The following is a 26,004-nucleotide window of genomic DNA, read 5'->3' as shown; positions in this document are numbered from 1 at the left end:
CCTTTCCCTCCACCCTAAAACAAACAACAATGGCGTGGTCTGAAGTTTGTTTCTTTATAAAATTGTTCATTTGCTCCTCAATAATAGTCGACTCTGGATACTTTCAAATCAACACCCATTTTTTTTTAGATTTCTTAGTTTTCTTAGACCATGGCTGACCTATAACTCAGTGGAGTCCTGTAGCTCAGTGGTTAGAGCACTCGCCTTGCAAGCGAGATACCTGGGTTCAATTCCAGGCCGGGCGAAACCTTGGGCAAGTTTCCTTACTCTACACACCTAATAATAATCCCTCCAAAAAATCAAAACAGTAATAAATTGGTCATTTTCAATCCACGACTGTTTGTGGGACACTGCTGTGCGCAATTGGCTGCTGCGTTTTGCCCACAAATATGAAGTCAATTCACTTTACAGCATATTCTGTGAAGCACTTTGAGACATCTAGAAGACATGAAAAGCGCTATATCAAATTCAAAGATTATTATTACTATTATAATGTCTCACTACTCTCTTCTATTTCTAGCTGGGGTTACCAGGCAGATAGACATGTAGGCATGTATAGGCATGTAGCCTATGCCAGTGATCTATCTCATGACACTAAGGCGAGTGAGATTAAACCTTTCTTGTCACTATAGTAGACCACAGACATCTTGTTGGTCTACATTTTCATAGCACTGTTGTGCATTCAGCCCTGATGTTTGCAAAGAAGGCCACAAAAAAGGATTCGTTCAATCTTCTCCACCCTAACAGCCAATAATATGACATGAATAACTGAGGGCATAGTTCAGAAGAAGGCCTTATAGACAGCAGAGTGCAGGAGGGTAACATGAATGCTCAATACCATTTTCCTTATAATGGCTGTGCTCCAGGTGATATTCCCCTGTGGGATATGTGAGAGATCAAACGATCGAAGAAAAATCTACATTACATCTGATATGGTGTGCAATTCTCTTGCAGCGATTCACAGCTGTGTCATATCCGCTCCCTTCAACTTTCCACATGTTGGCTTTGAAAACATATGAATTGATAAGATGACAATCTGTTAAATAATTCACATCAGCTAAGTGCAGGCCACATTGGTAGCAGTACATTCTTAACACTACAGTACGATCCAGGACTGGAAGGAGAATTGTGAATGAACAGACAGACCAGCTTTCTGAAGTGTTCTCAAGTAAAATAGGGTTTGAAATGCTTGGTTCATTGCTAGCAATCAACCTAACTACTCGTCACAGTGAGCATGCAAGACAAAAGATTTTTGCAGCCTGATTTACACATGCCTATTCAAAGTATTGTAGACATCCCTCTTCTTCATTTATCTCTGCAACCAGTCTCAACAATCCACTATTCACAAGGTGATCTGCTGCTACAAGCTCTTGCCATGTGGAAATTAAATTATTGTGACTGAATGATTGAATGTCAACATTATAATAGTATCACCCCACTCAGCCTTGCTGAAACGAAAGCCAATACTTGCTTTCAAAGCAAGGATTCCAATATTCATCTGTACTGCATCCCACATTCACAACACTTACTGTAGTAGTAAGAAGATGCACTTACATAGTGCTTTTCACATAGCATAAGCATTTCAAAGTGTTTTACAGAGACGATGGGGGCCACCAAACAGGGAGAAAAGGACATTTTTAAGAGGGGTTTGAAGCCACAGAGAGAAAGCCTCAAGGCAAATTAATTTGGGGAACGAGCAAGATATAATAAGATAGTAGAATAAGTAGAATAAACAGCCACCGATGGTGAGATGGAGCAGGAAGAGGAACTAACGGTTTCTGAATGGAAGCACGGATTTCACAGAATTTCATGACAACTTCAAAAATTGCCAACAATTAGCAGCATATTCTGGCAAAATGGAACATTGTCACTCTTTTCTGTTCCAAACTGAAGTAAGAATGAGGCGAAGCCGAGATTCAGTGGCTCCTCAAGGTTTGAGATCTTTGGCCATTTAAGCCTATCACCATGACTAGGTTAGTTGTTAAACAAATCTACTATCATCAATAATTCTGCACTCAATCAGATTTTGGACCGATTTCATTTTTATCAAAGGCCCTTTCAATTTTCCTGGAGTAAAGTGTTTGTGTCCAGCATTTTTTTTGTGTGCCTTTATTTGATTGCTGTAATCTGCAAATAGATTTACTCTGGTGTAATTGGAAAACGCCTGTATGGTTGGTAAAGACTATTAGAAATACACTAAGTGTAAAGGATTAGTTAAGTTGTTAAACGTGTACTGCAGAACAAGGCAAGTGCTACAGAGGTCCGCTTCTAGTTCAAAGGAGACGAGGATCTGTGTGTGTAAATTCTGAGCACATTTTAAAAACAAATCAATTAGATTTAATTTGATCAAAGTTCACTAGAAGACATCACTTTACATGACATAATTACCATTAAAAAAAGGACATTAGTTAGAAGGGATGTAAGATAATAATCCTTACATTTGATATAGCGCCTTATTACATTGCCTTTCAAATTATTTCACAGTATTTACTGTGAAGTGACTGTATGTATAGGTGAACACATGCCTATAGGTCACTATGCGCACAACAATATCCCACAAACAGTCATAAGTGAATGATCATTTTTTTCTGGGTGATTGTTGGCCAGGATACTGCACTTGGAAACCTTCCTTTTGACTGTGCTTCCCTGCCCCCTTGCTCGGAATCCAACCCTGCCCTTGTGAAGTGCTCCAAAATGTTAATCTACATGAAGGGCGCTGTATAAATGCAAGTTGTTTTTGCTGGATATTGCAGGTTAACAATGAAATTCCTTACCTAACAGTGACTTAAAATGGCTTCAGCGAATGTGGTAAACAAAATTAAAACCAACAGAAGTGTCTTAACTCTGCACTAGAATGAAACAAGGCAGCTTTAAAACAAATTTAATCTTTTGAGATTAAAAAGAAAGAGAAAATCACTTAAAGTTACAGTACCTAGCTTCTGTCCTGTGTTTCCAGATTGCAGCTTGTCTCCTTCAATTTTAAATCAGAAATACAAAGTTAACATAGAAATATTCTCCAAGGCACAGAAAGAAAAGACAACCTCAGTCTCTACACTGCCGCAGCTGATATGATCGGGCTGGAGAACAAACAAAACACAGTGAGCAGTGAAGGTCACTTGTGTCCCAGCTTTAGCTGCTCTCAGTTAGAATTATTCAGCAGCTAGATGCACTCCCCAGCTATCAAATTGAATTCAAGAGGATTTCAGTGAACATACACACACACACACATACACACACAAACACACATACAGAATGCAAAGAAAATCAGATTTACTTACCACCATCTTTGCATTCTTCTGGGGGTTTTGCCTTTTTAGCCAAACGTGGATCTAGCCAGGATGTTGTTTTGGTGTTGTGACTACGAGAGAAACAGACCGGTTTCAGTGGAAAGAAACACAGTTCTGGGGTCCTATTTGAACTGGACAATGAAGCCCATTTGCGATCGATGCTTAATTTGCTTACACAATCTGCAATGAGGTGCAACACAAATTGTGCAAGCCGGCTGAAATTTTTGGCAAGTTCAGCTCCTTGTATTGGAGAGATACTATCACACTAAAATTGGGCACAGTGTTTCTCAGTATCACCTTAAATGAATAGATGCTGCCATTTAGTCAGCTAGGAATTTGATTAAAACGGCTTACTCAATAAAATAGACTTCGCCTTTTTCTGTGTATGCCATCTCCCAGTTGTCTGGCAATGGTCCCAGTTCATCTCCATCTTCTGGCTTGATTGGCTTTTTCGAATTGGGTTCTGCTTTTGTCCGCTCTGTTTGGCTGTAGATTGGGGCAGCGGTAGTCTGTGAACAGATCTCACCTGAGGCGTCAGTGCTTTTGTCTTCGTGTTCACTGGATTCTGTTGGAGGAAATGTATAATCAACCCAAGCAGAACTGAGACACACAAAGACACAAATGCATAATCAATACATACAAAGTCAATTAGCTATAAGCCAGCTTGGGTCTTTCATAGTACACCTTTGAGCAGCGGTGGCCAACCTTCTTAGTTGGGCAATAAAATACTTATAGAAATAACAAAACAGCATACATTTATGCTACAATGCAATAAATATTCAATCAAGACAATTTGTGCACGAGAGGATTCAATGGTCTTTGTTTTAAGATCAAACAGCAAAAAAAAACATTCTGAGAGAATTCCTACACACTCAAATAAAGTGAATTAAATCCAATGGAAAAACAACCAATTCTAAAAACTAGATGAATTGAAACATTTTGTTTAAATTTATCAGTGGAACATAACTTTTGGTGTAAGTTGGGAAACTATGTATAGCTGGAACGTGTTTGATCAATCGATCCCTCGCTCACTCACTGACTCCAAACATTCCCTGTTCTTGTTTATCATTAACTCCATAGGAATGAGGATAGCCCTTTGATTCCACACACAAAAAAATCTTTCATACTATCTGGAAGTTACTAATAATTAGGATATTTTCTGGGACTCAGCTCGTGGGGATGTCCTCCCGATGTGGAATGCGTTATTATAAATGCAATATGTTGTTGTTGTTGCACTGACTTTGCACACATTCTCTGTCAGCAACTTGCAGGACAATTGTTGTGGAACCTTGTTATAATGTGGTGATTGGGATCCATAAAAAACAGGCTTGATAGCTGGTTTCATTGTGCAGGTGCACAGCTCGCTCCCTGCATGGCAGCCATTTTTAAAAAATGTCATCTGTTCGCCACAACATCACTTCTGGTTCGCTGCCTATGCACAAAGCAGGAAGTTTCGTCAATAACGACCTGGAAGTTGGCTATTTTAGCGCAAAAACAGGCTGGTGTGCGGGAAACAAGCTGCATGCACGCGCAGTGAATAAGATCTACATTGCAACTACACTGTAAGTAAATTTGGGCTATAAGGAAGTGTGTTATAATGTATTTGTATTGCACGCTCCAGTGATTAAACCATTCCCACAACAGATGCACTTTATTGTTTATTTCATAAGTAGCCCTGCTTTCTGCAAAATATTTAGCCTGTTTCCAATCAATGCTATAATCTATCATTAGACACAATAGCTTATATGTGAAGAGAAAAATTAGTAGTGAGAAAAAGGAAATGGTGAACAAACATTCATAATAAGACAAGAGCAAATAATCCACTGCAGAGTAAAAGACAGCTTTTTTCCCCAAGGGTAGAAAAGTGATGACATATCATTGAAACAATACTCGACAAAAGTAAGATTCTCAAACAAATTCCACACACATGGTCCTCCTTCGCTACTTTAACATTTCTACAAAGCCAGATTCACCATCAAAGACCTTGTCTTTCAACTAAACAAACCCTAGTAGTGCTATTACTTTAGTATCTGTTGAAATGTTCGTGTTCAAACTGAGAATCTGCCCTAGATTCCAAAAGCATTGCTATCCCTTAAAACAATGTTACTGTTCCCCAACCCCCCTATATGCACTTTTTACACAAAGAAACAAGGTAAGACACTCTTTAAAAAATTACAATGTCTTCCGTCCGCTCGGTGGATGATGTATGCAGAATCACATCACCTTGCTTTATGGTGCCCAAACCAAACTACTGAGAGTTTCGAGTAATGTATGGCAACTTCCTTCTATCTGGTATGGAGTGCACACTCTCTCCCCAGAGGGACATCCCCTACATATCTAATCCAGGAGAAAATACAGCAAGAATGTGTGATGTCAAATAACCTACTTACAAATCTGAACAAACCCAGATGTGTATGCGAATAGGAAAGGTCGAATCAAATTTTGTAAGAAGAGGGAGGCAGGAAACGCAGGGGAAGAACTCTAGCAATGTTAAAATAGAGTCTGAGGGGATGGGAAATGAGGGAAATGAGGAAATGAGGTGGCTGAGTGGGAAGTGCTTACTGATACCTGCTTCATTTAGGCCCTAAATCTCACCATGAAAAAGTGTGTTGTAAATCAGGCTGGCGTCTGAAAGCAAACCATTGCCAAGACAAGATGGTTTCAGTAGAGTATTGACTCCAGTGTAAATAAAGGCAGTGCAATCTGATGCAGAACCGTTATTTAATGTTGTCAAAGATAATAATAAAAATCGTTGCATTTGATGCAGCGTCTCGTCTCTTCACATCTTTGAGACGTCTCAAATTGCTTCACAGAATATACCATAAAGTGAATTGACTATTTGTGGGAGAAATGCTTCATTAATTAATTAAGATGTCATTAATAAGCAACCGGGTCTCTAATAACATTAAAGAAACGCCAACACCCAATATCAGAGTTCTGTAAATGCATGGAGGTGCTCTCGGGCTGAGCAAGGCGGTCAGAAAAGAGAAGCATAAATCATGCTCCTATCACTTTACTGCTGAAAGCGGAATCATATCACTTCTAACATATAACCTAGACATGTACATAGGAGGTCAGAAAAAACTTTCACTTCTTATAAAAGAGAAATAATAATAATAACAATAAATAATCCTTGCATTTGATATAGTGCCGTATCAAGTCACTGAGGCATCTCAAAGCGCTTCACAGGATGATAATAATACTCCTTGCATTTGATACAGTGCCTTATCACGTCTTCGAGACATCTCAAAGCGCTTCACAGCGTATACTGTAAAGTGGATTGACTGTGCATTCTGCGGGTGAAACGCAGTAGCCAGCAATGTCCTGCAAACAGCCATTGAAGTGGGTGACCAATTTTATTTGGCGGATTTGTTGGCCAGGACACTAGGAGAAACTCCCTTCACTTTTTGAATAGTGCCATGAGATCTTTAATGTCCACCTGAACAGGCAGATGGGGCCTCAGGTTAATGTCTCATCCGAAGAGATTACCCTTCACCTCTCACTCTCGGGGTTATCCTCGCCAATGTTGAAAATACACACATTTCTTAGAGGTAAACCAAGAATGTAATGTTTCTACTTGGTTTGCAACTCTAGACTTACCAGCATGGACTAATTGGGTTGAATGGCTTGTTTCCATGCTGTATCAATCCTATGCCGTATCACTCTATGTGACTTGTGTCATTTTTCTCAGTTACCACCAATGGATTGGAGATGGCAGAAAGCACAACCTTGTCATCAGTGTCCAACATTCGAATAATATTTTGTTACTATCTCCATTGAATGCAATTTGCACACGTTTCGAGTACTGTACTACTGAAAGCACGCACACGTTGTAATACAGTGCTACCTACTTATCTTGAATCCGTTCATATCGCCATCCCACATATGTCAACAAAAAACTGTAATTTTTTCAAATCCCTAAGAGTACTACATACATTGTGCTATTACCGCTTATGTCAACAACCCCCTTACAGTCGCATCGTAAGCGAACCCGCATGATATAAGGGTTCTCCTGCAGCGAGAAGAAGGAAAGGCAGGACGAGATATCATACATGATGTGCTCAATTCATCAGCGTTGCTGTCTCCTCCGATATTGAATCCACACATGGTCCGACATGATAGATAATAACACTTTCACTTTGTTTTGCCATTGTTACTATTTTAAAACTCGCAAAAGGATTATCAGGAGTTTTTCTTTCCAGGGATCATTTTTTTTTCAAAGTCTAATGTTATCAGCATTTTGTGTTGTGTAAGAGGTCGACAAACTTGACAGATGTAACGTACAACTTTTTCGTTCCCAGCCAAACAGTTTGATACGTGAAATTGTCTTTTATCTGTAACCTTCAATGCTCCTTCCTTGTACCAGTTAATGTACCATTAATATATGTCAGATGACAGCTATTGTCTTTCACACTGGGCAAGCACATTGTTCCGTTACCCTCTGGGATCCCTGTTTGTATTCCGCCCAGACTGATGGGATGGAAGTCTCCTATTTCTGTGGAATGTTTCTACATGAATGGAGCAATTTCGAACGAGTTCCTTCTGATTTAGTATCCCATACATTTCAGCACTGGAAGATGTAATTCCACCTATCAAGCCTCTCCTCCACTGCAGCTATGATGAGCATAATAATGATAATCCTTGCATTTGATATAACGCCTAATCACGTCTTCTAGACATCTCCAAGTGCTTCTCAGAATATACTGTAAAGTGAATTGACTGTATATTTTGTGGGCAAAACGCTATACACTTTAATCATAATTGCTTGCTCTTTACCTTTATCACTTGCTGTGAACGGGACACAAATCTACATGGGGAAATACCTTCTTTTTTTTAACACAACTTACCTATGTGTCCATTGTAACATCAGTATGATTTGTGAGTGATTTATTCAATTAATACAAAATAAATTAAAAATCAGCCCAATTTCCACTAGCAGCCCACAATTTAACACAAAGCAGCTCTCAACTGGAACCTCACTCACTGGGGCTATTAGGATGCCTGATGCAAAAAACATGGAAAAAAGAAATGGGACAAATAGAGGGAAGCTATTGTCGGAAGTTGGGAGATACGATCCATCAGACAATCCAATTCTATTTGGGTGAGGATTGAAGGAGAAGAGGTAATCTGTTTGCATTTTCTCCTTTGAAGATGGGAGCATCACTGGCCTCTAGCAAGCTTAAAAATGACTACCTGCTCAATTGGAGCAAGTTTCCTTACTCCACACGCCTCTGTTAACCTAGCAGTAATTTGCAACCTGGTTGTTAGTTGATTGGCGGATCGATTTCTGGGGGTAATGATCCCACCCCTAAAAAATGTGGTCACTCGACCCACAACTGTTTGTGGGACACTGCTGTCTGCAATTGGCTGCTGGATTTTGTCCACAAAATACATAGTCAATTCGCTTTACAATATATTCTGTGAAGCGCTTTGAGATGTCTCAAAGATGGGATATGGTGTTATGTAATCCCTCAAGAAAAAATAATAATAAATTGGTCACTTCAATCCACAACTGTTTGTGGGACACTGCTGTACACAATTGGTTGCCGCGTTTCGCCCACAAATATACAGTCAATTCACTTTACAGTATATTCTGTGAAGCGCTTTGAGACGTCTAGAAGACGTGAAAAGCACTATATCAAATGCAAGGATTATTATTATTATATCAAACTGTAAGGATAATTATTATTAGTATTAAGTGACAAGAGTGACCCGTAGCTCCGGGACTAATTGAGAACCTATCATTTGAAAGTCAAGTGCACCCACTGCTCGAGGTTCTGGTAACATCCCCCGTCTGTGTTTCAGTGCCAGTTTCTAGTGTGTAATCTATCACCTTGATCCTAGCTCGGGAATTCTCGTGAGGATTTCAGACAGGATCCAGGTAGACGTTGGTCAATGTCAGTGCTAACAACACACTTGCTTTGGTGCTTTCATTGGCTAACTTATAAATTATTCAAGTGCTAAAAGAGAAGGATAATCCAAGTTAAATTGTTACACACTGATGGAGAATTAGTCTGAAGAAGTCCTGTAGTAGAACATTTACTCTGCGGGGAGGGGAAAGAAGGAAATATCAATCTTCTCAATGGTGGAAGGCTTCCCCTCCCCCAAAGCCCTGCTCAAGCTCTGATTAAGCTGTGTAAAGCGCTTTGAGACCTTGTCCTGACGTGAAAGGCATTATATAAATAGATTTGTTGTTATGTTTTTGTAAAACTACAACATACAATACATACAACATATAATACAAAATTAAATTTCACCTCGGGAGGACATCCCAAGGCGCTGAACAGTCAGGGATTTGGAATGGGGGGAAAATTTAAATATTAGGATATAAAAAACAAAATGAGGTTTGTGATGTGATCATTTTCACTGGCAAAAATAATCACAAACTATATTTCTCATCCTATTAACACAAACTGGTACTAATCAGGCCATTCGTTAAACTAACTCAATAATGGCAGGTGCTACTTTATCGTAATTAAATAACAGTCACCATCAATCACCTCCTGGATATGGAAGGAATTAACAGACAGTATAGTTGCCAAGATCGAGTTACAGTATCAAGCAAATGGCATTTTAGTTTCTTTCCAGGATTAAACATGGTTTGGACCTGATTGCACTCAGGTGATATTTGCAGTCCATAAGGGGTCCCATGTTAGTCCCAGAGCTGCCTACCATTCTTTTATGCACTTCCTTCAATTGAACGAGTTCTGTCATTTTCTCAAAAGGCAAAATGTAGTCAGGCAGATTACTAATTTGAAAGGATCCATTACAAACACAAACAGACGGAAGGAATGAAGTATTGGAAATGAACTTTCAAACGCCACTACTAAAATAAGCCCATTGCCTTAATATAACTTCCCAAACCATTATGTTGTTTAGGCATCGGATGTGTTATTGGGTTACAGCACGGTCAGTGTGGGTCTAATGTCTGAGCGGCTACAATACAAGCCAGGTGCAGAAAAAGTACAGCCTTCCGGGTCACTAGATCGCAACTGATGTCACTTTCTGTGTGCTGTGCACGTATACAGGAAGTGATGCTTGGATTCTTTCCTACACACATTGCACTTGTGCAGTGCAATACAACTGGAGTTTGCGAAACTTCCTCCGCATAGCTGCTTGTGCTCAACAAGAAGTGGAGTCAACAGCGAACAGATGACGTGAAAGTCAAGATGTTTTTAGCGTGGGAGGCCAGCTAGTTAGCGCTGGAACCTGGGTATTATTTCCATTTATAAGTGAGGAAATGCTATAATGAAGGGCAATATAGCGTGCTTCCCATTGATGTGCTCTCAAATGTTCCCAGAAAACTACATAGAGATACTCTTAAGTATTGTTTCATAATTTAAAATGACTACTTTACATTAGTACCACAATATGCTACTTTATACTGGGATAAATTATGGATTAAACCCCATGGAGTAACGTTGTTTACCTATTTTTCCAGTTTTTGCATTAACTTTATTAATTCATCAACCCTTTTTATGACATTTTGTTATTGTGTGTTCAAAAATTTAATAGTTGTCAATATACATAGCATTTTTTTATTGCTATCTCTACTGACTACTATACAATATTTTAATGCAGCAAGACTGCCACTGCTATCACAACAACAACAAGATTACATTTGTATAGCGCCTTTCACATTGGGAGGACGTCCCAAGGCGCTGGACAGAGTACACTCTGCAGGAAATACTGTGAATCGCTTTTGAGACGTCCTCTGGACCTGAATGGCACTACTTCAAATGCACCTTTTTATTTGAAAACATTTAGGTCTCCTCCACATCCTGACTTTGTTGAGCTCAGACTCCCTCAGTTAACTGGAAAAAAGGGAAGTGAACAAATCACTTACTTCTTTCAAGACTGTCACTCCTAATGCTCAAGCAGGCTTCATCCTCATTCGCACATCCTTAGGGCAAATTGATTATCCATGTGAGATGTGCTGTTTAAAAATCAGTTTAACTGATAACACTTGTAGCTGAAACACTTGGATTGGTAATTTCGCAGGAGAACAGATAACAGAACATTGGCCTGATTCTCTGCTGCTTCAGTTGCACTGTATTTCATGTCTTGCACCTGAGCCAGTCTTGCCATCAGTGTTACTGTTTGTGGGACACTGCTGTGCTCAATTGGCTGCCGCATTTCGCCCACAAATATACAGTCTATTCACTTTACAGTATATTCTGTGAAGCACTTTGAGACGTCTAGAAGATGTGAAAAGCACTATATCAAATGCAAGGATTATTATTATTGTTATTACTCAGCTGTTTTCCCTCACCCATCTACAGTACAATGAGATTTATCACATCATTAGCTCCTGTTCTGCAATTTTGTTTAAAGCTTTTTAATTTGCTTTTTGTGGGCAAATTGCTTTTGTGCCATACAATGTGGTAATTTCAATACTTAGATGGTATCTTTACTTTTTTATTTGTGTTTATTTTTGCAATAAATACAGTATAACTTTTCTGACGTTCTATCCTAAAACGTTTGAGCTTCTGTACTAAGATGCAACATTGAAGCGCTTAAAATGCTTGGTCTCTCATCACACATTTATCAATTTCTTCGTGAGATGTTCAAATGCTCTTTGATGATGTTGGATAAACACATGGAAATTAGAAAATAATGCTGAAACACTTGACTTTCAATTTTTTTAATGCGAACACGAGAGCAGATGCCCTATGATTATAATTATAAGGATTGATGTTTCAAGTTCCTTTTTTAATTCAGTCTGTCATTTGCTTTGGCAGCCAGGGGTCTGACACGTACGGAAACCCACCACCGTGCTTAAGGATATCCAAACCAAGCTGAGAATTCCATGCATCCCACCTAATCCCAGAGATAGATTGTTGGAATGGAATGCACACTCTCTCCCTGGAGGTTTACCTAATTCCAGAAAAGTCATAGGAACATAGGAATTAGGAGCAGGAGTAGGCCATTCGGCCCCTCGAGCCTGCCCCACCATTCAATAAGGTCATGGCTGATCTTCTAACCTGACTCCATCTGCTCGCCTTATCCCCATATCCCTTAATCCCTCTATTCTTTATAAATCTATGAATCTCAGTCTTGAATGTATTCAAGAACTGAGCATCTACAGCCTTCCGGGATAAAAAATTCCATAAATTCACTACGCTCTGAGTAAAGAAGTGTTTCCTCAACTCTGTTTGAAAAGGCTGACCCTTAATCTTAAGACTGTGACCCCTAGTTATAGATTCTCCAACCAGGGGAAACAGTCCCACACTGACTACTTTATCAAGCCCCATAAGAATCTTATAGGTTTCTATAAGGTCACCTCTAATTTTTCTAGATTCTAGAGAATATAGGCCGAGTTTACTCAACCTGTCCTCATAGGTCAACCCCCTCATCCCAGGAACCAGCCTAGTGAATCTACGCTGCACCCCCTCTAAGGCGAGTATGTCCTTTCTTAAATAAGGAAACCAAAACTGCACACAATATTCTAGGTGCGGTCTCACCAAGGCCTTATACAACTGCAGCAAGACTTCCCTACTCTTGTACTCTAACCTTTTTGCAATAAATGCCAACATGCCATTAGCCTTCTTAGTTGCTTGCTGTACCTGCATACTAACTTTTTGTGACTGATGTACAAGGACACCCAAATCTAGTCTCTCCCCTTCTAGAAAATAATCTGTTTTTCTGTTTTTCCTACCTAGGTGAATAACTTCCCACTTCCCACATTATATTCCATCTGCCATCTATGAGTTTCATTTTGAATAGTGAGAATTGAAAAAAAATCCACTAATGCAATTCAGCAGGTTTAGGAAAATGTTATAAAGATACTTGCAGATAAGAACATAGGAATAATCAGCACTGGGAAAAAAAACATTGCCACCCTTCAGCTAGTGCCAAAATAATTTATCTAATAAAAGTTTTAAATGATCCTACACTTTTCTCTCTCTCAAATCCATTGATTGAATTCTTTACCAAAAAGTGTTTTGTCAGTTTTAGTTAAAAGCAATCCCTTGACATAGAGAAGACAATCTTGATGAACAACTAAAGGATTAGAAACAATCTAAATGGATGTTGGTTCATTTAGAAAGAACAACATCCCACTTCCACAATAAAGCAACTTTATCAGTGCCATAAAGTCTCTTTTGAAGACTTTATCATATTGCTTCAATACAGATAATCTTTAAGAATCATTTTCGCCCATGATTAAACAGGCTTCCCATCATTGCTCATGTTACTAGATAATATAGTATCTAGGATTTTGCTTTTCATTTCCTTTTGTTTGTCTTCTATTAATTTGGTTGTGTTTTGCAGTATTTAACATTTTGGTTGTTCTGTCAGAGCTACACTTCCAATAAAATAACAGTGACAAACAGAACAAAACGTTTAGTGAAAGCCAATTCAGGTAGAGACGTCTTTTATTGGTCTAGATCATGAACTAGCTAAAAACAATGTCCTATGAAGAATACCAATGACAAACCCTGCTGTACAATAGCCACAAATGCAATGAAATTCAGAAACATTGAGAGCAAGGTATGTGTTCAAAACCTGAGGAATTACTTGAGAATCAAAACTATGTACCATTGGAACAACAGGAGTAACAACTCGAATTTATATAGCACCCTTCACCTAGAATAGTGTCTCGGAGCACTGCACACGTGATATAATGTGAATAGACATATATATCGCTTGGTTATTTACAAAAATTAGGATAGCAGTATTTTTTGTAAATAAGCAAATAATTAGATCCATTACACAAATTGTGTAAATCATTTGTAAACAGTTGTACATTGTATGAGTTGCGTAACACAAGTGTAAGGAGAGAGTAACAGATGCCCTTAAACCCGTAATTTCATTGGTTTCTAACTATGTGATTATGGGCAGTTGTAATACCCTCCGTACACACAATACATATGCAGCTACAAATGTTTTACACATCTTGCGTAATAACTCGCACATAAGTTTGATACTCTTTAAGCAAAGTGAAATCTTCCAATTGTAAAACGCAACACTTGCACAATTCATGGAATTTTGTGCTGTTTAACATAGGTCTTCAACTTAAAACCCAATGTATTTTTTGATATAATGGGTGAAACCTTGATTAATTTTTCTTATGAGAAAATTAATTTTGGATGAAATTAAATAGAACACGATTCATGTTGAAATGTTTTGTTTAATACATTTGCAACTACCGTTTGGGGCTTAGAGAAAAAGTGTATTATTGGGAGGAAAACTAAGGACCGTGGTGTGATAACTGTCATTCGGTTGGAATCACATGGACAGAAAATGTGGCTAAAACATGTCCTTAATTTCATTTTTCAGCGTGAATTCTCCCATTCTCCCCAAATTAGGGGGAATAGTTTCATCCACACCCGACAAAGATTCAATATGTACATTATATTTTTTCTCAACTGGTGAGGAGCAAAGCTGCCATTATCCCCAGCCAACAGACTAAATGAGGCAGTTTCTGGTGAAACAGCACTAAAATGTTGATTACACCCCAGAGTTAAGAGAAACAAGGGTTTATTACCACACAAAGAGAACACAGGAGGGAAATGATCAAGATTTAGTGATTCAACCACTCCACACAGAGAGCAGTGAAGCTTGTGTGCATTTAAGTCTGCAATCTGAAAAAAGATGGTGAAAGTAGACAGGGTTGGGTGAGGGTAGATAGGGCTGGATGAATGAGGGTGGTCACTGATACAGAGAGCAAATAGTCTTGAGAACCTCAGAGCTGTTGGAAAAGATTCTGAGGATGGCAATCAACTGAAGCATTAGATAGTAACTGCTTTAAGTGAGGAAGAGCGAGGAAGATCATTAGTTAGTTGTTTGTTGCGTCCGTAACTTTCTGGACACCAGTTATTACAACTGGAACATTGGTGAGACAGCCCTGAAACTCATCAGGTAGCAGACGTCAGCAAAGTGTCCCGTCAGCACACATGGATCAATGGCTTTTCAGGACATCAGTTGTAAAGCATCAAAGTCTAAATAATTCAGTGTCAGACACATATTACTGCATATGCAGGACTTTCTGAATGCAGCATTTTCTGACATCTCCAGCCAGAACAGGCAGAGCTTCAGATCCAGTCAATCCCTACAGAGCTGTTTGCTGAGGGTCGGTAGCTGATATTGAACTAATGGAAACACTTTCTAAGGTCTACTGTGAAAGATTTACTATGTACCTTTCTTATTTGTTTTGCTGAGGTGGGTGTCATTGTTAACACAGTAACAAATGGTTCAACTTCAATTCATGCACCATGTAAACTATCCTGAAGTGGTATTGTACCATATGATTAGAATCCTTGCAGTGCTGGAATTTGCTTCATGACCTGACACAGGAATGCTATAAATTCTATATATTTTTATTACACTTTCCCCAGGCTGCTGGTATTTACCCCTTTCTTCACTGCTGCCTTGGGGCACTTCGCTGACACTGAATCTTTACACCAATTACCATAAAAACTACTTAGCTCAGCTAAAATATCAGCTAAGAGCATTTCCAATGAGTCAGCATAATTTATTTTATGGGACAAGATATCTATATCAAGTGACATTGTAGTTTCAGGACAATTTATACTTTGGCTTTGCTGGCAGTGAATATGTTGATGTGATCCTGTATCAGCACATGCCTGTGTTTTTTTTACGCACACGCTTTGCAGAAATTTATGTTTACATCCATCAGGGGCCGTGCTTTCAGCCACTACGCCCTGAAGCTCTGGAACTCTCTCCCTCAATCCCTCCGCCTTACCCCCTTCCTCCTCACTTTCAAATCCCGCCTAAAGATCTTTTTTGATGGTGCTTATGGTCACCTCGCCCCTCCCTCTCCCCCTGGCTCAGGGTCAGACTCCGCCACTGTCGAGTCCTCCAGGACGCTACCCCCCGCGTGAAGGTCGGTGTATAAAATCAAGCTGTTGTTGCTTAGGAATGGATCAAAATTAGATCAACATAAACAGACAGAATTCGACCTGAAAGCATCCCACGCAAGACAAACGAGAGGTGTGCAAACAAACACAGCAAGCAAGGCAAATGCCAATCAATAACACTCACGTTTGCCAACACGTCTGGGCAGACCGGAATGTCCAATGGTGAAGATGGGCAATGAGTAGAACCTATACAGAATATTAAATGCGCTACTTCACAATTGCTTGCTGGGGGAACCTGGAATGGCTGCATTGTTGTTCCCAACTCACCTTCGCTACTTAAATATGCTATTCAGATTGGCGTTCTAAGACTGGAGCTTGCTGTGTTGACAGATTAGAAGCAAAATCGAATTGGCCTCAGCCAAGTTCATAGGAAGAAAGCCATCTAGTGCTGTCAACCATAAGAAGCAAAATACTGCATTTGGAGGAATCAGAAAAAGTTAACTTTCTTCAAGGAGAAGGTAGTATTGTGCTGATTAATAAGCCCAAACTGTCACATGCTGCAGCATTTGGTGCTGTAAACAGCTGATTATTCAGAGAGCAGTTAGAGCTACACCCTGACTCTTCCCCCATATATGTATGCACACGTCTAGCATTTTGGCAGATGGATGAATTAGCAGGAATATCAAGAGGAACGTGAAAATGGCAGCAGATGTTCCACCCAGTTTTCATTAGATGAGACATTATAGAGAGAGTGAAAGGTTAGCGGGAAATGGGAGTGTTGATGGGAATAGGATTAGAATGTGTCATATAGATGTTTTGCTCAATGGCAAATCGGGGAATCTATTCGCGCCTCAGTCCGACTTCCCTGACTCACATTCTCTAGAAATAGATTTGTCAGCGAGAACATTACTTCTGCATTGTGCCTCAAAGTTGGGATCTGGCGAGAGGTGACCAGAAACACCGTGCTTAAGAGTATCCAAACCGAACGGAGGATTCCATGCATCCCACCTACTCATAGAAATTCCAGAGAAAGATTGTTGGAATGGATTGGAACTCTCTCCCTCAAGGGATGCATCCTGCTTACCTAATTCAACAACAACAACAAAATGACATTTGTAAAGCGCCTTTCACGTCGGGAGGATGTCCCAAGGCGCTGGACAGACAGAGTTACGGACCCGAGCTGAGGGTCGGGGTGGGGGAGGGGGGAGGGCAAGGGGGGGAAACAGGGAGATCGAAAGCACGGTCGAAGAGGAGGGTAATTCTGATAATTCAGAGTATTAAGGACCCCAGAGTGTGCATTGGAGTACTGCAGTCTTAAATCTCCATAGCTTGCCATTGATATCTCTGTATGGCAAACTTTCCTACTGGTTGTCTAGCTAAGACCACCCTACCAATAGAGTCTTATATTTTCAAGGGTAGCCTGAGCACAGCAACACTGCCAGTTATTTTGATCTTTAGTTAAGATACTAATCCTTAGCAAAAGCACACACGCTGCTTTAGGTCAAGTCCTACAAAGGAGTAACACAAGGGGAAGCCTTCTCCACTCCATTTGGTAACCTTTGTTTAGGAATGGATCTACTGAAAATTCTGGTATGCAAGGAAAACAAATTGCCTAGTTAGAAAAATAATTGGCTACGTAAATTATTACCAACTTTGGACATCAATGGAATGGAATGGAAGAAATGCGTACAAATGCGTAGGATTGCTTGAAAGAAGTGAATTCTATTATGAGTAAATTGTATGAGGTTTGAGAGGCATATCAAACATGGAACGTAAGATCTGCCACCATCACTTGCAGTTTACTGACTTTCACGTGAAGACCAACGAATGTGTATTAACCGTCATGAGTGAAAGAAGCTTTAGGATCACAGGAACACAAAGGTTCAAAAAGACCCAACATTAACTGGATCAGAGAGGGTGGGTAAACTTCGGTTACAACAACAAAATTACATTTATAGAGCACCTTTCACGTTGGGAGGACATCCCAAAGCGCTGAACAGTCAGTCATGTGTCGGGGCCCAAGCATGGGGGAGGGGTGATGTAGGGGTGAGGGAAGGGGAGATGTGCGTGGGAGACCAAAGGCACGGTCGAAAAGAAGGGGCTTGAGACCGGCCTTGAAGGAGGCAAGGGAGGAAGCGAGGCAAAGGGACGGTGGGATGGATTTCCGGAGTGTGGGGGCAGAGAGGCTGAAAGCCCCGCCACCGATGGTAGGGCGGGTCGGGCGGGTGACATGGAGCAGGCCGGAGCCCGCTGAACGGAGGAAGCATTATCTGGAGTTATGGAAGTTCAGAAGTTATTTGATCGGTCTTTAAAATAATGAGGGGAATTGACAAGCTGGACAGAGGATTACTCGTCCCTCTGATAGATGTATTCAAATCAACGGTTTGTATTCTTTAATAATAATACAATAATAATAATCCTTACATTTGATGTATATTTCACCCGCAAAAATATATAGTCAATTTACTTTACAGTATTTCCTGTGATGCTCTTTGAGACGTCTCAACAACGTGATAAGGCGCTATATCAAATGCAAAGATTAATTAAAGGTTATAGAGCCTTTATTGAGTTTTTTGGAATTGATTGGATTGTTCTGAAAATAAGACCGTGTGGGTTTTTGATGCTCCCTCACAAGTAGATAGCTGATGCCGAATGCACCTTTAGTGCAGCAACGTGTGATGGAATAGAACTGACACCACTGATGTTACTGTGGAAACTGCTGCATTTGTACCATTTCAACAGAACCAAATGGAATTCTACAACTAACATTGGTAACTCTTCCAATCTGAGCAAAGCTGTGTTTAGGCAGATGCTTTCTACAGTATTATAGCTCCCAGCACAATGCTGGGAAGGGACTCCCGACAAGATCTGGCCACTCCATCACTGGTGCTTTTACCCTAAACAAAAATATGCGCTTTCCAGTGAAGTTTCTTAACATATGTCACAAAGCTTAGTAAAGACTATTAATGCCCTATAGTATTCAATTGACGATTCCAGGTAGAATACACTATCCGGTCCATCAGGTTGCAAAATACTACTGCAATCAAGTAGTTTGAATAATGCATCCCACTGGGGAACAATTTTACAGGGAAATTTGTCAGCAATAAAGTCAGCGGGCACACACACATACAGCAAGGCGAAATGTTGCCACCCGTGTGGTGAAAAATATGCTATAACTGGATTTCTCTGCACACAGCTGGCCACAACACAGAACACTGGCCAGATAATTTGGCTGATAAGCAACTGTTCAAATACATCATCTGCATTTCCTCACTCTTTGTTATTGGAGTGTAAAACATATTGGAATATGACTACTTCGATCTTTGATTTCAGGATAATTAGAAATTCAGCTGATAGGTTTCAAAGCTACTGTAATAAGGACATAAGAATTTACCAGGTTTCTCAAAGGCTCATCGAGTTCATCTTCCACCACCCTGGAAGCCGTTTGATGTGTCGTGTCCCAAATTATATACTGTATCCCGAGATATTATTTTCTAGCAGAAATCTATCTAATTTGTCTTGAAACAAACAACATTTTTTGCTTCCACTGTCTCCTTAGGGAGCCTGTTCCATAAGTTTACTACTCGCTCACTCAAGTAGTTTTTCCACAAATTTGTTCTAAATTAACTCCCTTCAATCGCAGGTTGATGTCGTTTGCTATTTGTACAATACTTGAAAAAAAGGAAAAATATGTCCTGATATATTTAATAAGGGGAAGGATAAATGTCCCATTATTTCCCCTTAAAGGGGTATAAAAATCCAACTTGTTTCTTCAATCCCAACACTGTTCATTCTCAGATGCCAAAGGAACCAGAGATCGCAAATTAGAAACCCCTTAAGTTGCACTAGTTGTGTGACCTTGTGTTATTCACTGGTTGAGACAACATGGTATTTATTGTTCACTCGTGAGAAAGAATGCAAATAAAGGTTTCAATTGGTCCATCTAAGGGTTAGGGTTGAGTCTGAGTCGAGTCAAAAATACAGCATTTGTATCAGGAAGTTACAAATTGCGATTCCGGCTTGTAACCAGATGTGCATCACAATGACAGATGGAACTCTGCTCTTGCGAGCTCAGCGATCCCAACAGATCGGTGTGTTGTTGGAACGATCTCCCCATTACCGGTGAATTCCCCATTTACAACTGACAATCAATATTCATTGCCAATTAGACACCAATGATGGATACTTTTACCTTTGGAGAAGTTCACCTCTAGAAAGAGATTTCATTTTGATGACAGTTTTGGCTTCTTATGGCTAGAGGTGGGATAATACATTTATCATTTTTATCTGTTACATATGTACTATTCTCCAATACATTAGGTCTCCTAAATGTTGTATTCCTGTTGGCTCAAAGTGGGTATAAATGACCGAGTTGTGCAGTTTGCACGATGCAAACTGAGATTACGTTGCTATTTGCAACTTCCTGTTTATGAATTCTACCAAAATCTACCCAGGTTTCTGAAATCCATGTAAAATCCACTGAAATGTTTCCATGCTGTGGGACTTTATACCTGGATAGCAATTCGCCAAAGCTCACTGATGGGATGCAATATTGAGGTGCTCAGTTACTCCGTCAGTGCATAGAAGTTTCACCCTCCCCCACCGTCCAAACAAAAGGATTCAATACCATACGGAATATATGCTTCCTTTACAATCCCATACTGACCTGGTGTTATTGCAACTCCATTTCCATTGACAACAGGTCTCTCTTCTTCTTCTTCCTCTTCTTCAGGAGGGGCCACACCCGCTTTCTCCATGTTACTTACTGACTTGTTTCGTTTCCTTTTCCCTTCAGCACTAGGTCGAGCACCCGGCAGAATCTGATCTGTCACATTTAGCAGCAGTGGCGATGGTTCTGCTAAAGGTTTTGGAGTGCCATAGTAATTGTCTGCAAGAAAAGCCAGGACATTCCAATTCAATTATAATCTTTAAACCAAGTAATCAACAGCTACAATTTGAAAAATGTACTGCATCACAGAGCCTGGGCCAATTGATTGACAAATGATTACGGCACATTTTCTCAAGGAAAGTAGTTCTCCATTTTAAACACGCTCATCACCCATATTATTGGGACAAATATTATCACTAAGCCATATAGACTTGAAGGTTGCAGGTTTGATTCTGAGTGCTTAGCGAGCTGATCTCATTCGAGGCAGCAACTGGGTGTTATAATTGGTGCCTCTGGGTTTGGGGAAAGAATTCAAAAGCCATGCTTCCTGATAATGAATACTTTCCAAATGCTGCCCTGCATGAAGGGGCAGCAACCAATTTCAACACACATATACACCGTAACCCTTGAACTTGGTTGAGAACAGATTTGGGCTTTGCTGTGATGCTTTGCATGCTTTTATTATCTGTTGCCATTCAAATCTGCAACATTTTGACTTGTAAGATTTAACAGCGCACGAGTTATGTCTTTAACTACTAAATCATTTGAGAACTATGGAATAATTGCTTTAATAGAGTATCTATGCCGGTCTGGTGACATCTGTTAAGGGGAGAAGCTGGCTCGGTCATTCCGTCCAGTGGGACACAGTCAATTCCTCCCGTAGGTCTCTTAGAGTGAGGGTCTGCCATTACTGGAAAATTATACTTTTAATTAAAACAACTTGCATTTATACAGCGCCCTTCATGCGGGGCAGCATCTCGGAGGATTAAAAAGTGTCGGAGCCGACGGGAGGGAGGACGTGACTGTAAGCACAGTTGTGAATTGGGGGAGAGATTTCCAAGCGGTAATTGAAGAGGAAGAATATAAAAGGTTCAGGGGAAAATCAGGCAGTTAGAATTAAACTAGTTAACTCCAGAGGATCTTGTAGCTTCAGTTTAGGTCCTCGATACTGAATAGTCACCTCCTATGCCATTGCTTCTGTTGTTTTCACGACATCCAGAGGGAGCACTTAGAACAGAACGTACTCACTCTAGAACAAGTTTTGCCCTTTAACTACAATTGCTCATCAAGGATTCACTGCTCAGTTATTACTTCCTGATTCTGGAATTGGTGTAGTGGGAGAAATTATTGTTTAACATATCTTAAAAGTGAAGGAATTTGTGAAACATGGTTCAGTGCCACTTTACTATTTGACACCTCATTAAAAAAAATCCTTATCCTATCTATGCACTACAATAGAACAATTCTTTCGTTTTGTGTTAAGAAAGGCTGACTGAGGTGTTCCAGGACATTTGTTCTTTGACTCAGGATCATTAAATAGGTGATTACTGGAGCAAGGCACAAGGGGGGATAAATGTACAAGGTCACCTTGTACTTCATTCCTCTTGCAAACACAGTGTGATACTGCTCTATGTATCATCAAGTAACTGGCATTAAATGATCAGAACTGCCATGGTTTGCACTGAATGCAGAGCAGGGTCATCTCATTATTGTTATTTCTGTGCATTGCAAGGAAAGAAGTGCTCAGATTGTTCGATTTACTACAACATTTGCTTATCATGATATAAATCCATCATTTTATTCAATCTAAAAACAGGCTAAACTACAAAAAAGCAGGCTGGATATATTATGCGAATGGTCTTTATAATGTCCTTTGCAAACTGAAGCATTTCCTAACTCCAATTATCTAATATAACATAATATACAATCAATTCACTTCATAGTATATTCTATGTAGCGCTTCTGTCTCAACGACATGATAAGGTACTATATCAAATGCAAGGATTATTGTCATCATTATTAATTATTATTATTATCTACTGTAGTTCATGAAGGGCTGTATACCCTTTCTAGACATTTCCCAAATTGGTCCAGACTGTCCATTCAGCCTCAGTCAACATTTGAAACAATATACATTTCACTATTACGCTCTTTTATAGGTTGAATGACACAATGATCTCCACATGACAAAATTCTAGTTATTTGTATGTTGCTGAGATTAGCAGTTAATGAATTGGAAGCTTTAACCTGTACATCAGAGAGCAGGGATGTCGTGTATGACAATTTATAATGGATCAAATCCAACTTAACGGTCCATCTTTATATAATGGTCCATGGATTTATATAGTGCCTTTCGGGTCAGGAGATCTTCCCAAGGCACTGGAGAGACGAGGGTTTACAACCAAGAGGGGTAGGGTTGGGAAGATGACCGAAGGCGCGGTCAAAGAGGTGAGGGAAGGGGCGAAGCGAAGGGACTCTGAGATGGAGTTCTAGAGAAAGGCTGAAGGCCCGACCGCTGATGGTGGGGTGGGCAGGGCGGGGAATGTAAAGTGGGCAGCTTGGTAAGGTGTTAGAGGTAATGAGGTAAAACCACCAAGAACAATAAATGGCACTTCTCATCATGCTTCACATCTGGGTTATGCCAACAGTGATAGAAATGATATTTCCATTTCTAGATCTCATATGTCTTTACACGCCACCTAACTTGTTTGAGACATGTTTATGAAAATTCTGTTCAGTGGAATCCTCCACGCTTGGTGATTATGCATCAAAGGCGGCCCTTGCTTTTATGGCTCACTGGTTGGTTCAGTTTTATTTCGTTTCTATAGAGCAACAGAAAGAAATCCACACTTCATTCTAGCATGAATTTGCTTATGAATTTGCACTCAGGGCCCCATTCACTGCTTAAGAGCACAGCTGTCCCAGGCGCTTCTTGTTTTACAGCAACCAACGGGAAGTGTTATTGAAGGCAACTCGATGTCCCAGAAATCGACCGTGTTTTCTTTCAACGGGGAACCCGCAGACCTGCACGGAGTGAAATGCTTACACAAACCCTCAGTCAGGCCTCGCTTTCATGCGGGTGGGATTTTATGGAGCCTAAAAACACTGGAGGAGGCTGGATTGTATTAAATCACAATGGTTCGGGTGTATTCCCTCCTTTGTAATTCAAGAACTCCTACAAATTCTCAGCAAAATACAGATGTCATGTAACCAACCTTTTTTTAAAAAAAGAAACCAAGCCCTATTTCAGTCGTCTTTCTTCCCAATGGGGATTCCGATCATTCATTGTCCACTGACCCTCAAGTATGCGAAGACAATTTCTCTATACTCTCAGCCCAATGGGCCTCAACAACAATAACAATGATCTCATATCTGCGGATGATGTCACCAAGAGAGGAGCATACAGGCATTGAAGAGGAGGGGACCAAGGATAGAGCCCTGAGGAATGCCACACAAGATGGTGCGGAGGCTAGAGGAGAAACTGTTTGTGGAGATGAAGTGAAGAGGGTGCGAGAGGTAAGATCTGAACCATTCAAGGACAGAACCGTGAAGGATGAGGTGAGCGGAGGTGGATGAGGGAGTGGTGGGAGAGGAAGGAGCGAAGCTTGGAAGCAATGACTTATTCCAGGACCTTGGGAGAGGAAAGGGAGGTTGGAGATAGGGCGGTAATTCGAGAGCAGTGATGGGTCCAGGGAGGGTTTTTTAAGGATAGGAGTGATTACGACCGTTTTTAAAGGGGTGGGAACAGTGCCAGTGGACAGGGAGAGATTTATGATGTCTGTGAGTAGAGGGATAAGGAGTTGGAGCTGGGAGGTAAGGAGACGGGTAGGGATGGGGTTGAGGGAACAGGTGGTTGGTTTCATGCAGGTTATAGTAGTGGTGAGAGAGGAGTGTGAGACAGGTTCGAAGGTGTGGAGGGAGGGATGGGTAGGGGCCAGGGTGTGAAGGGGAGATGGGGAGGGGGTAGTAGATGAAAGTGCAGAGGCATCTGTGCGGATTCCCTTGATTTGATAAAATTTGATAATGTTCAGACAGATCTGCCGATGGACCGTTAAGTTGGATTTGAGCCAGGTGCGTACAGTGGCACGCACTTGTGCCTTAAGGGAGCGGAGGTGGCTGGTGTACCAGGGTGACTTCCGTGAGTAGGATATGGTTCGGGAAATGAGGGGAGCAAGAGTATTGAGAGTGCTAGAGAGGGAGTTGTGGAGGAGAGTGACCGAGGATAGGTCATTGCAGGAGGAAGTTCAGCAGAGGGAGAGGAGTTCAGATGACTGCAAGACAGTGGAGAAGGAGGGGTTGGGGTGGAGATTTTTTTTCAGGGGTGGTAGAAGATGGAGGTGGGTTGGGTGGGAAAGGGGAGAAGGATTGAGGATTTAAAGGAGATGAAGTGATGGTCCGAGATGGCATAGTCTGAGAGTTATCAGTTCTGCTTTTTTATCTATTCCATTTTTACAGTGTGAGTTTGGAGGTATCCCAGGCATGTTATGCAAATAATTCCTCCCTGTCCCACCCCACCGCCCCCCCACACACCCATCCCTACTCTTCATTATGAGACTAATCTATCGTCAATCGTGAGAGCACAGCTTCCTACATTCAAACTGACTGCAGGAAGACAATGTCAAGAGAGACAAACAGTGGCATGAAGCTTATTAGGCACATGAAAATGCGGTGTGTACGTGGGGAGGGGAAAGGTGGGCAAATAGTTCAAACTTAATTAGTTTACACGGAGTGTGATGAATATGTGGAATAAATTACCCAGGGAGGCGATGGATGCAGATTGTGTCAGCAAATTGAAGAGGGAATTACACAGCTGTTTGATGAAGAATTGATTGCAGGATAGGATGATAGAGATTGAATATGTGTAATTTATTTTGGGACTGGCCACGTTGACCTCAACTGTAACATTTAGGGTCTGTTCCTAAAGTTCTGGATATTTATCTGTGTCACCTCAAAAAAAGTTACATAAGAAAAACTGAGTGACTTACCCAAAACAAACCACCAAATCCAGAGCTGATTTCACAAGTATGAATAATTCCTTAAACGTTCTGAGTCATATTTAGGATAGTAATAATATATAGTTGTATTTGATATAGCGCCTTATCACGTCTTTGAGATGTTTCAAAGCACTCCACAGAATATACTTTAGAATGAATTGACTGTATATTTTGTGGGCGAAACGTGGCAGCCGACTGCATACAGCAGTGTCCCACAAACAGTCGTCGATTGA

At 40.5% G+C, this 26,004-nt stretch overlaps 1 protein-coding gene across 7 annotated transcripts in view; it reads right to left on the bottom strand.

Annotated features, from left to right (window-relative positions):
- Positions 1-26,004, bottom strand: part of magi2a (membrane associated guanylate kinase, WW and PDZ domain containing 2a) — a 472,217-nt gene that overhangs the window by 112,537 nt on the left and 333,676 nt on the right. For all 7 annotated transcript variants that reach the window (XM_042335534.1, XM_042335536.1, XM_042335535.1 and 4 more), the window contains 4 exons: positions 20,775-20,996; positions 3,642-3,852; positions 3,279-3,358; positions 2,933-2,971 (listed from right to left, as the gene is read on the bottom strand). In XM_042335534.1, coding sequence (XP_042191468.1) covers positions 2,933-2,971; positions 3,279-3,358; positions 3,642-3,852; positions 20,775-20,996 — 552 coding nt within the window. The remainder of the gene's footprint in view (positions 1-2,932; positions 2,972-3,278; positions 3,359-3,641; positions 3,853-20,774; positions 20,997-26,004) is intronic.

This window comes from Callorhinchus milii, unplaced genomic scaffold (genome assembly GCF_018977255.1).
Source record: "Callorhinchus milii isolate IMCB2004 unplaced genomic scaffold, IMCB_Cmil_1.0 Scaffold5, whole genome shotgun sequence".
NCBI lineage: Eukaryota > Metazoa > Chordata > Chondrichthyes > Chimaeriformes > Callorhinchidae > Callorhinchus > Callorhinchus milii.
The sequence above is the reverse complement of the archived record's forward strand: the minus strand, read 5'-3'. Positions and strand labels throughout refer to the sequence as shown.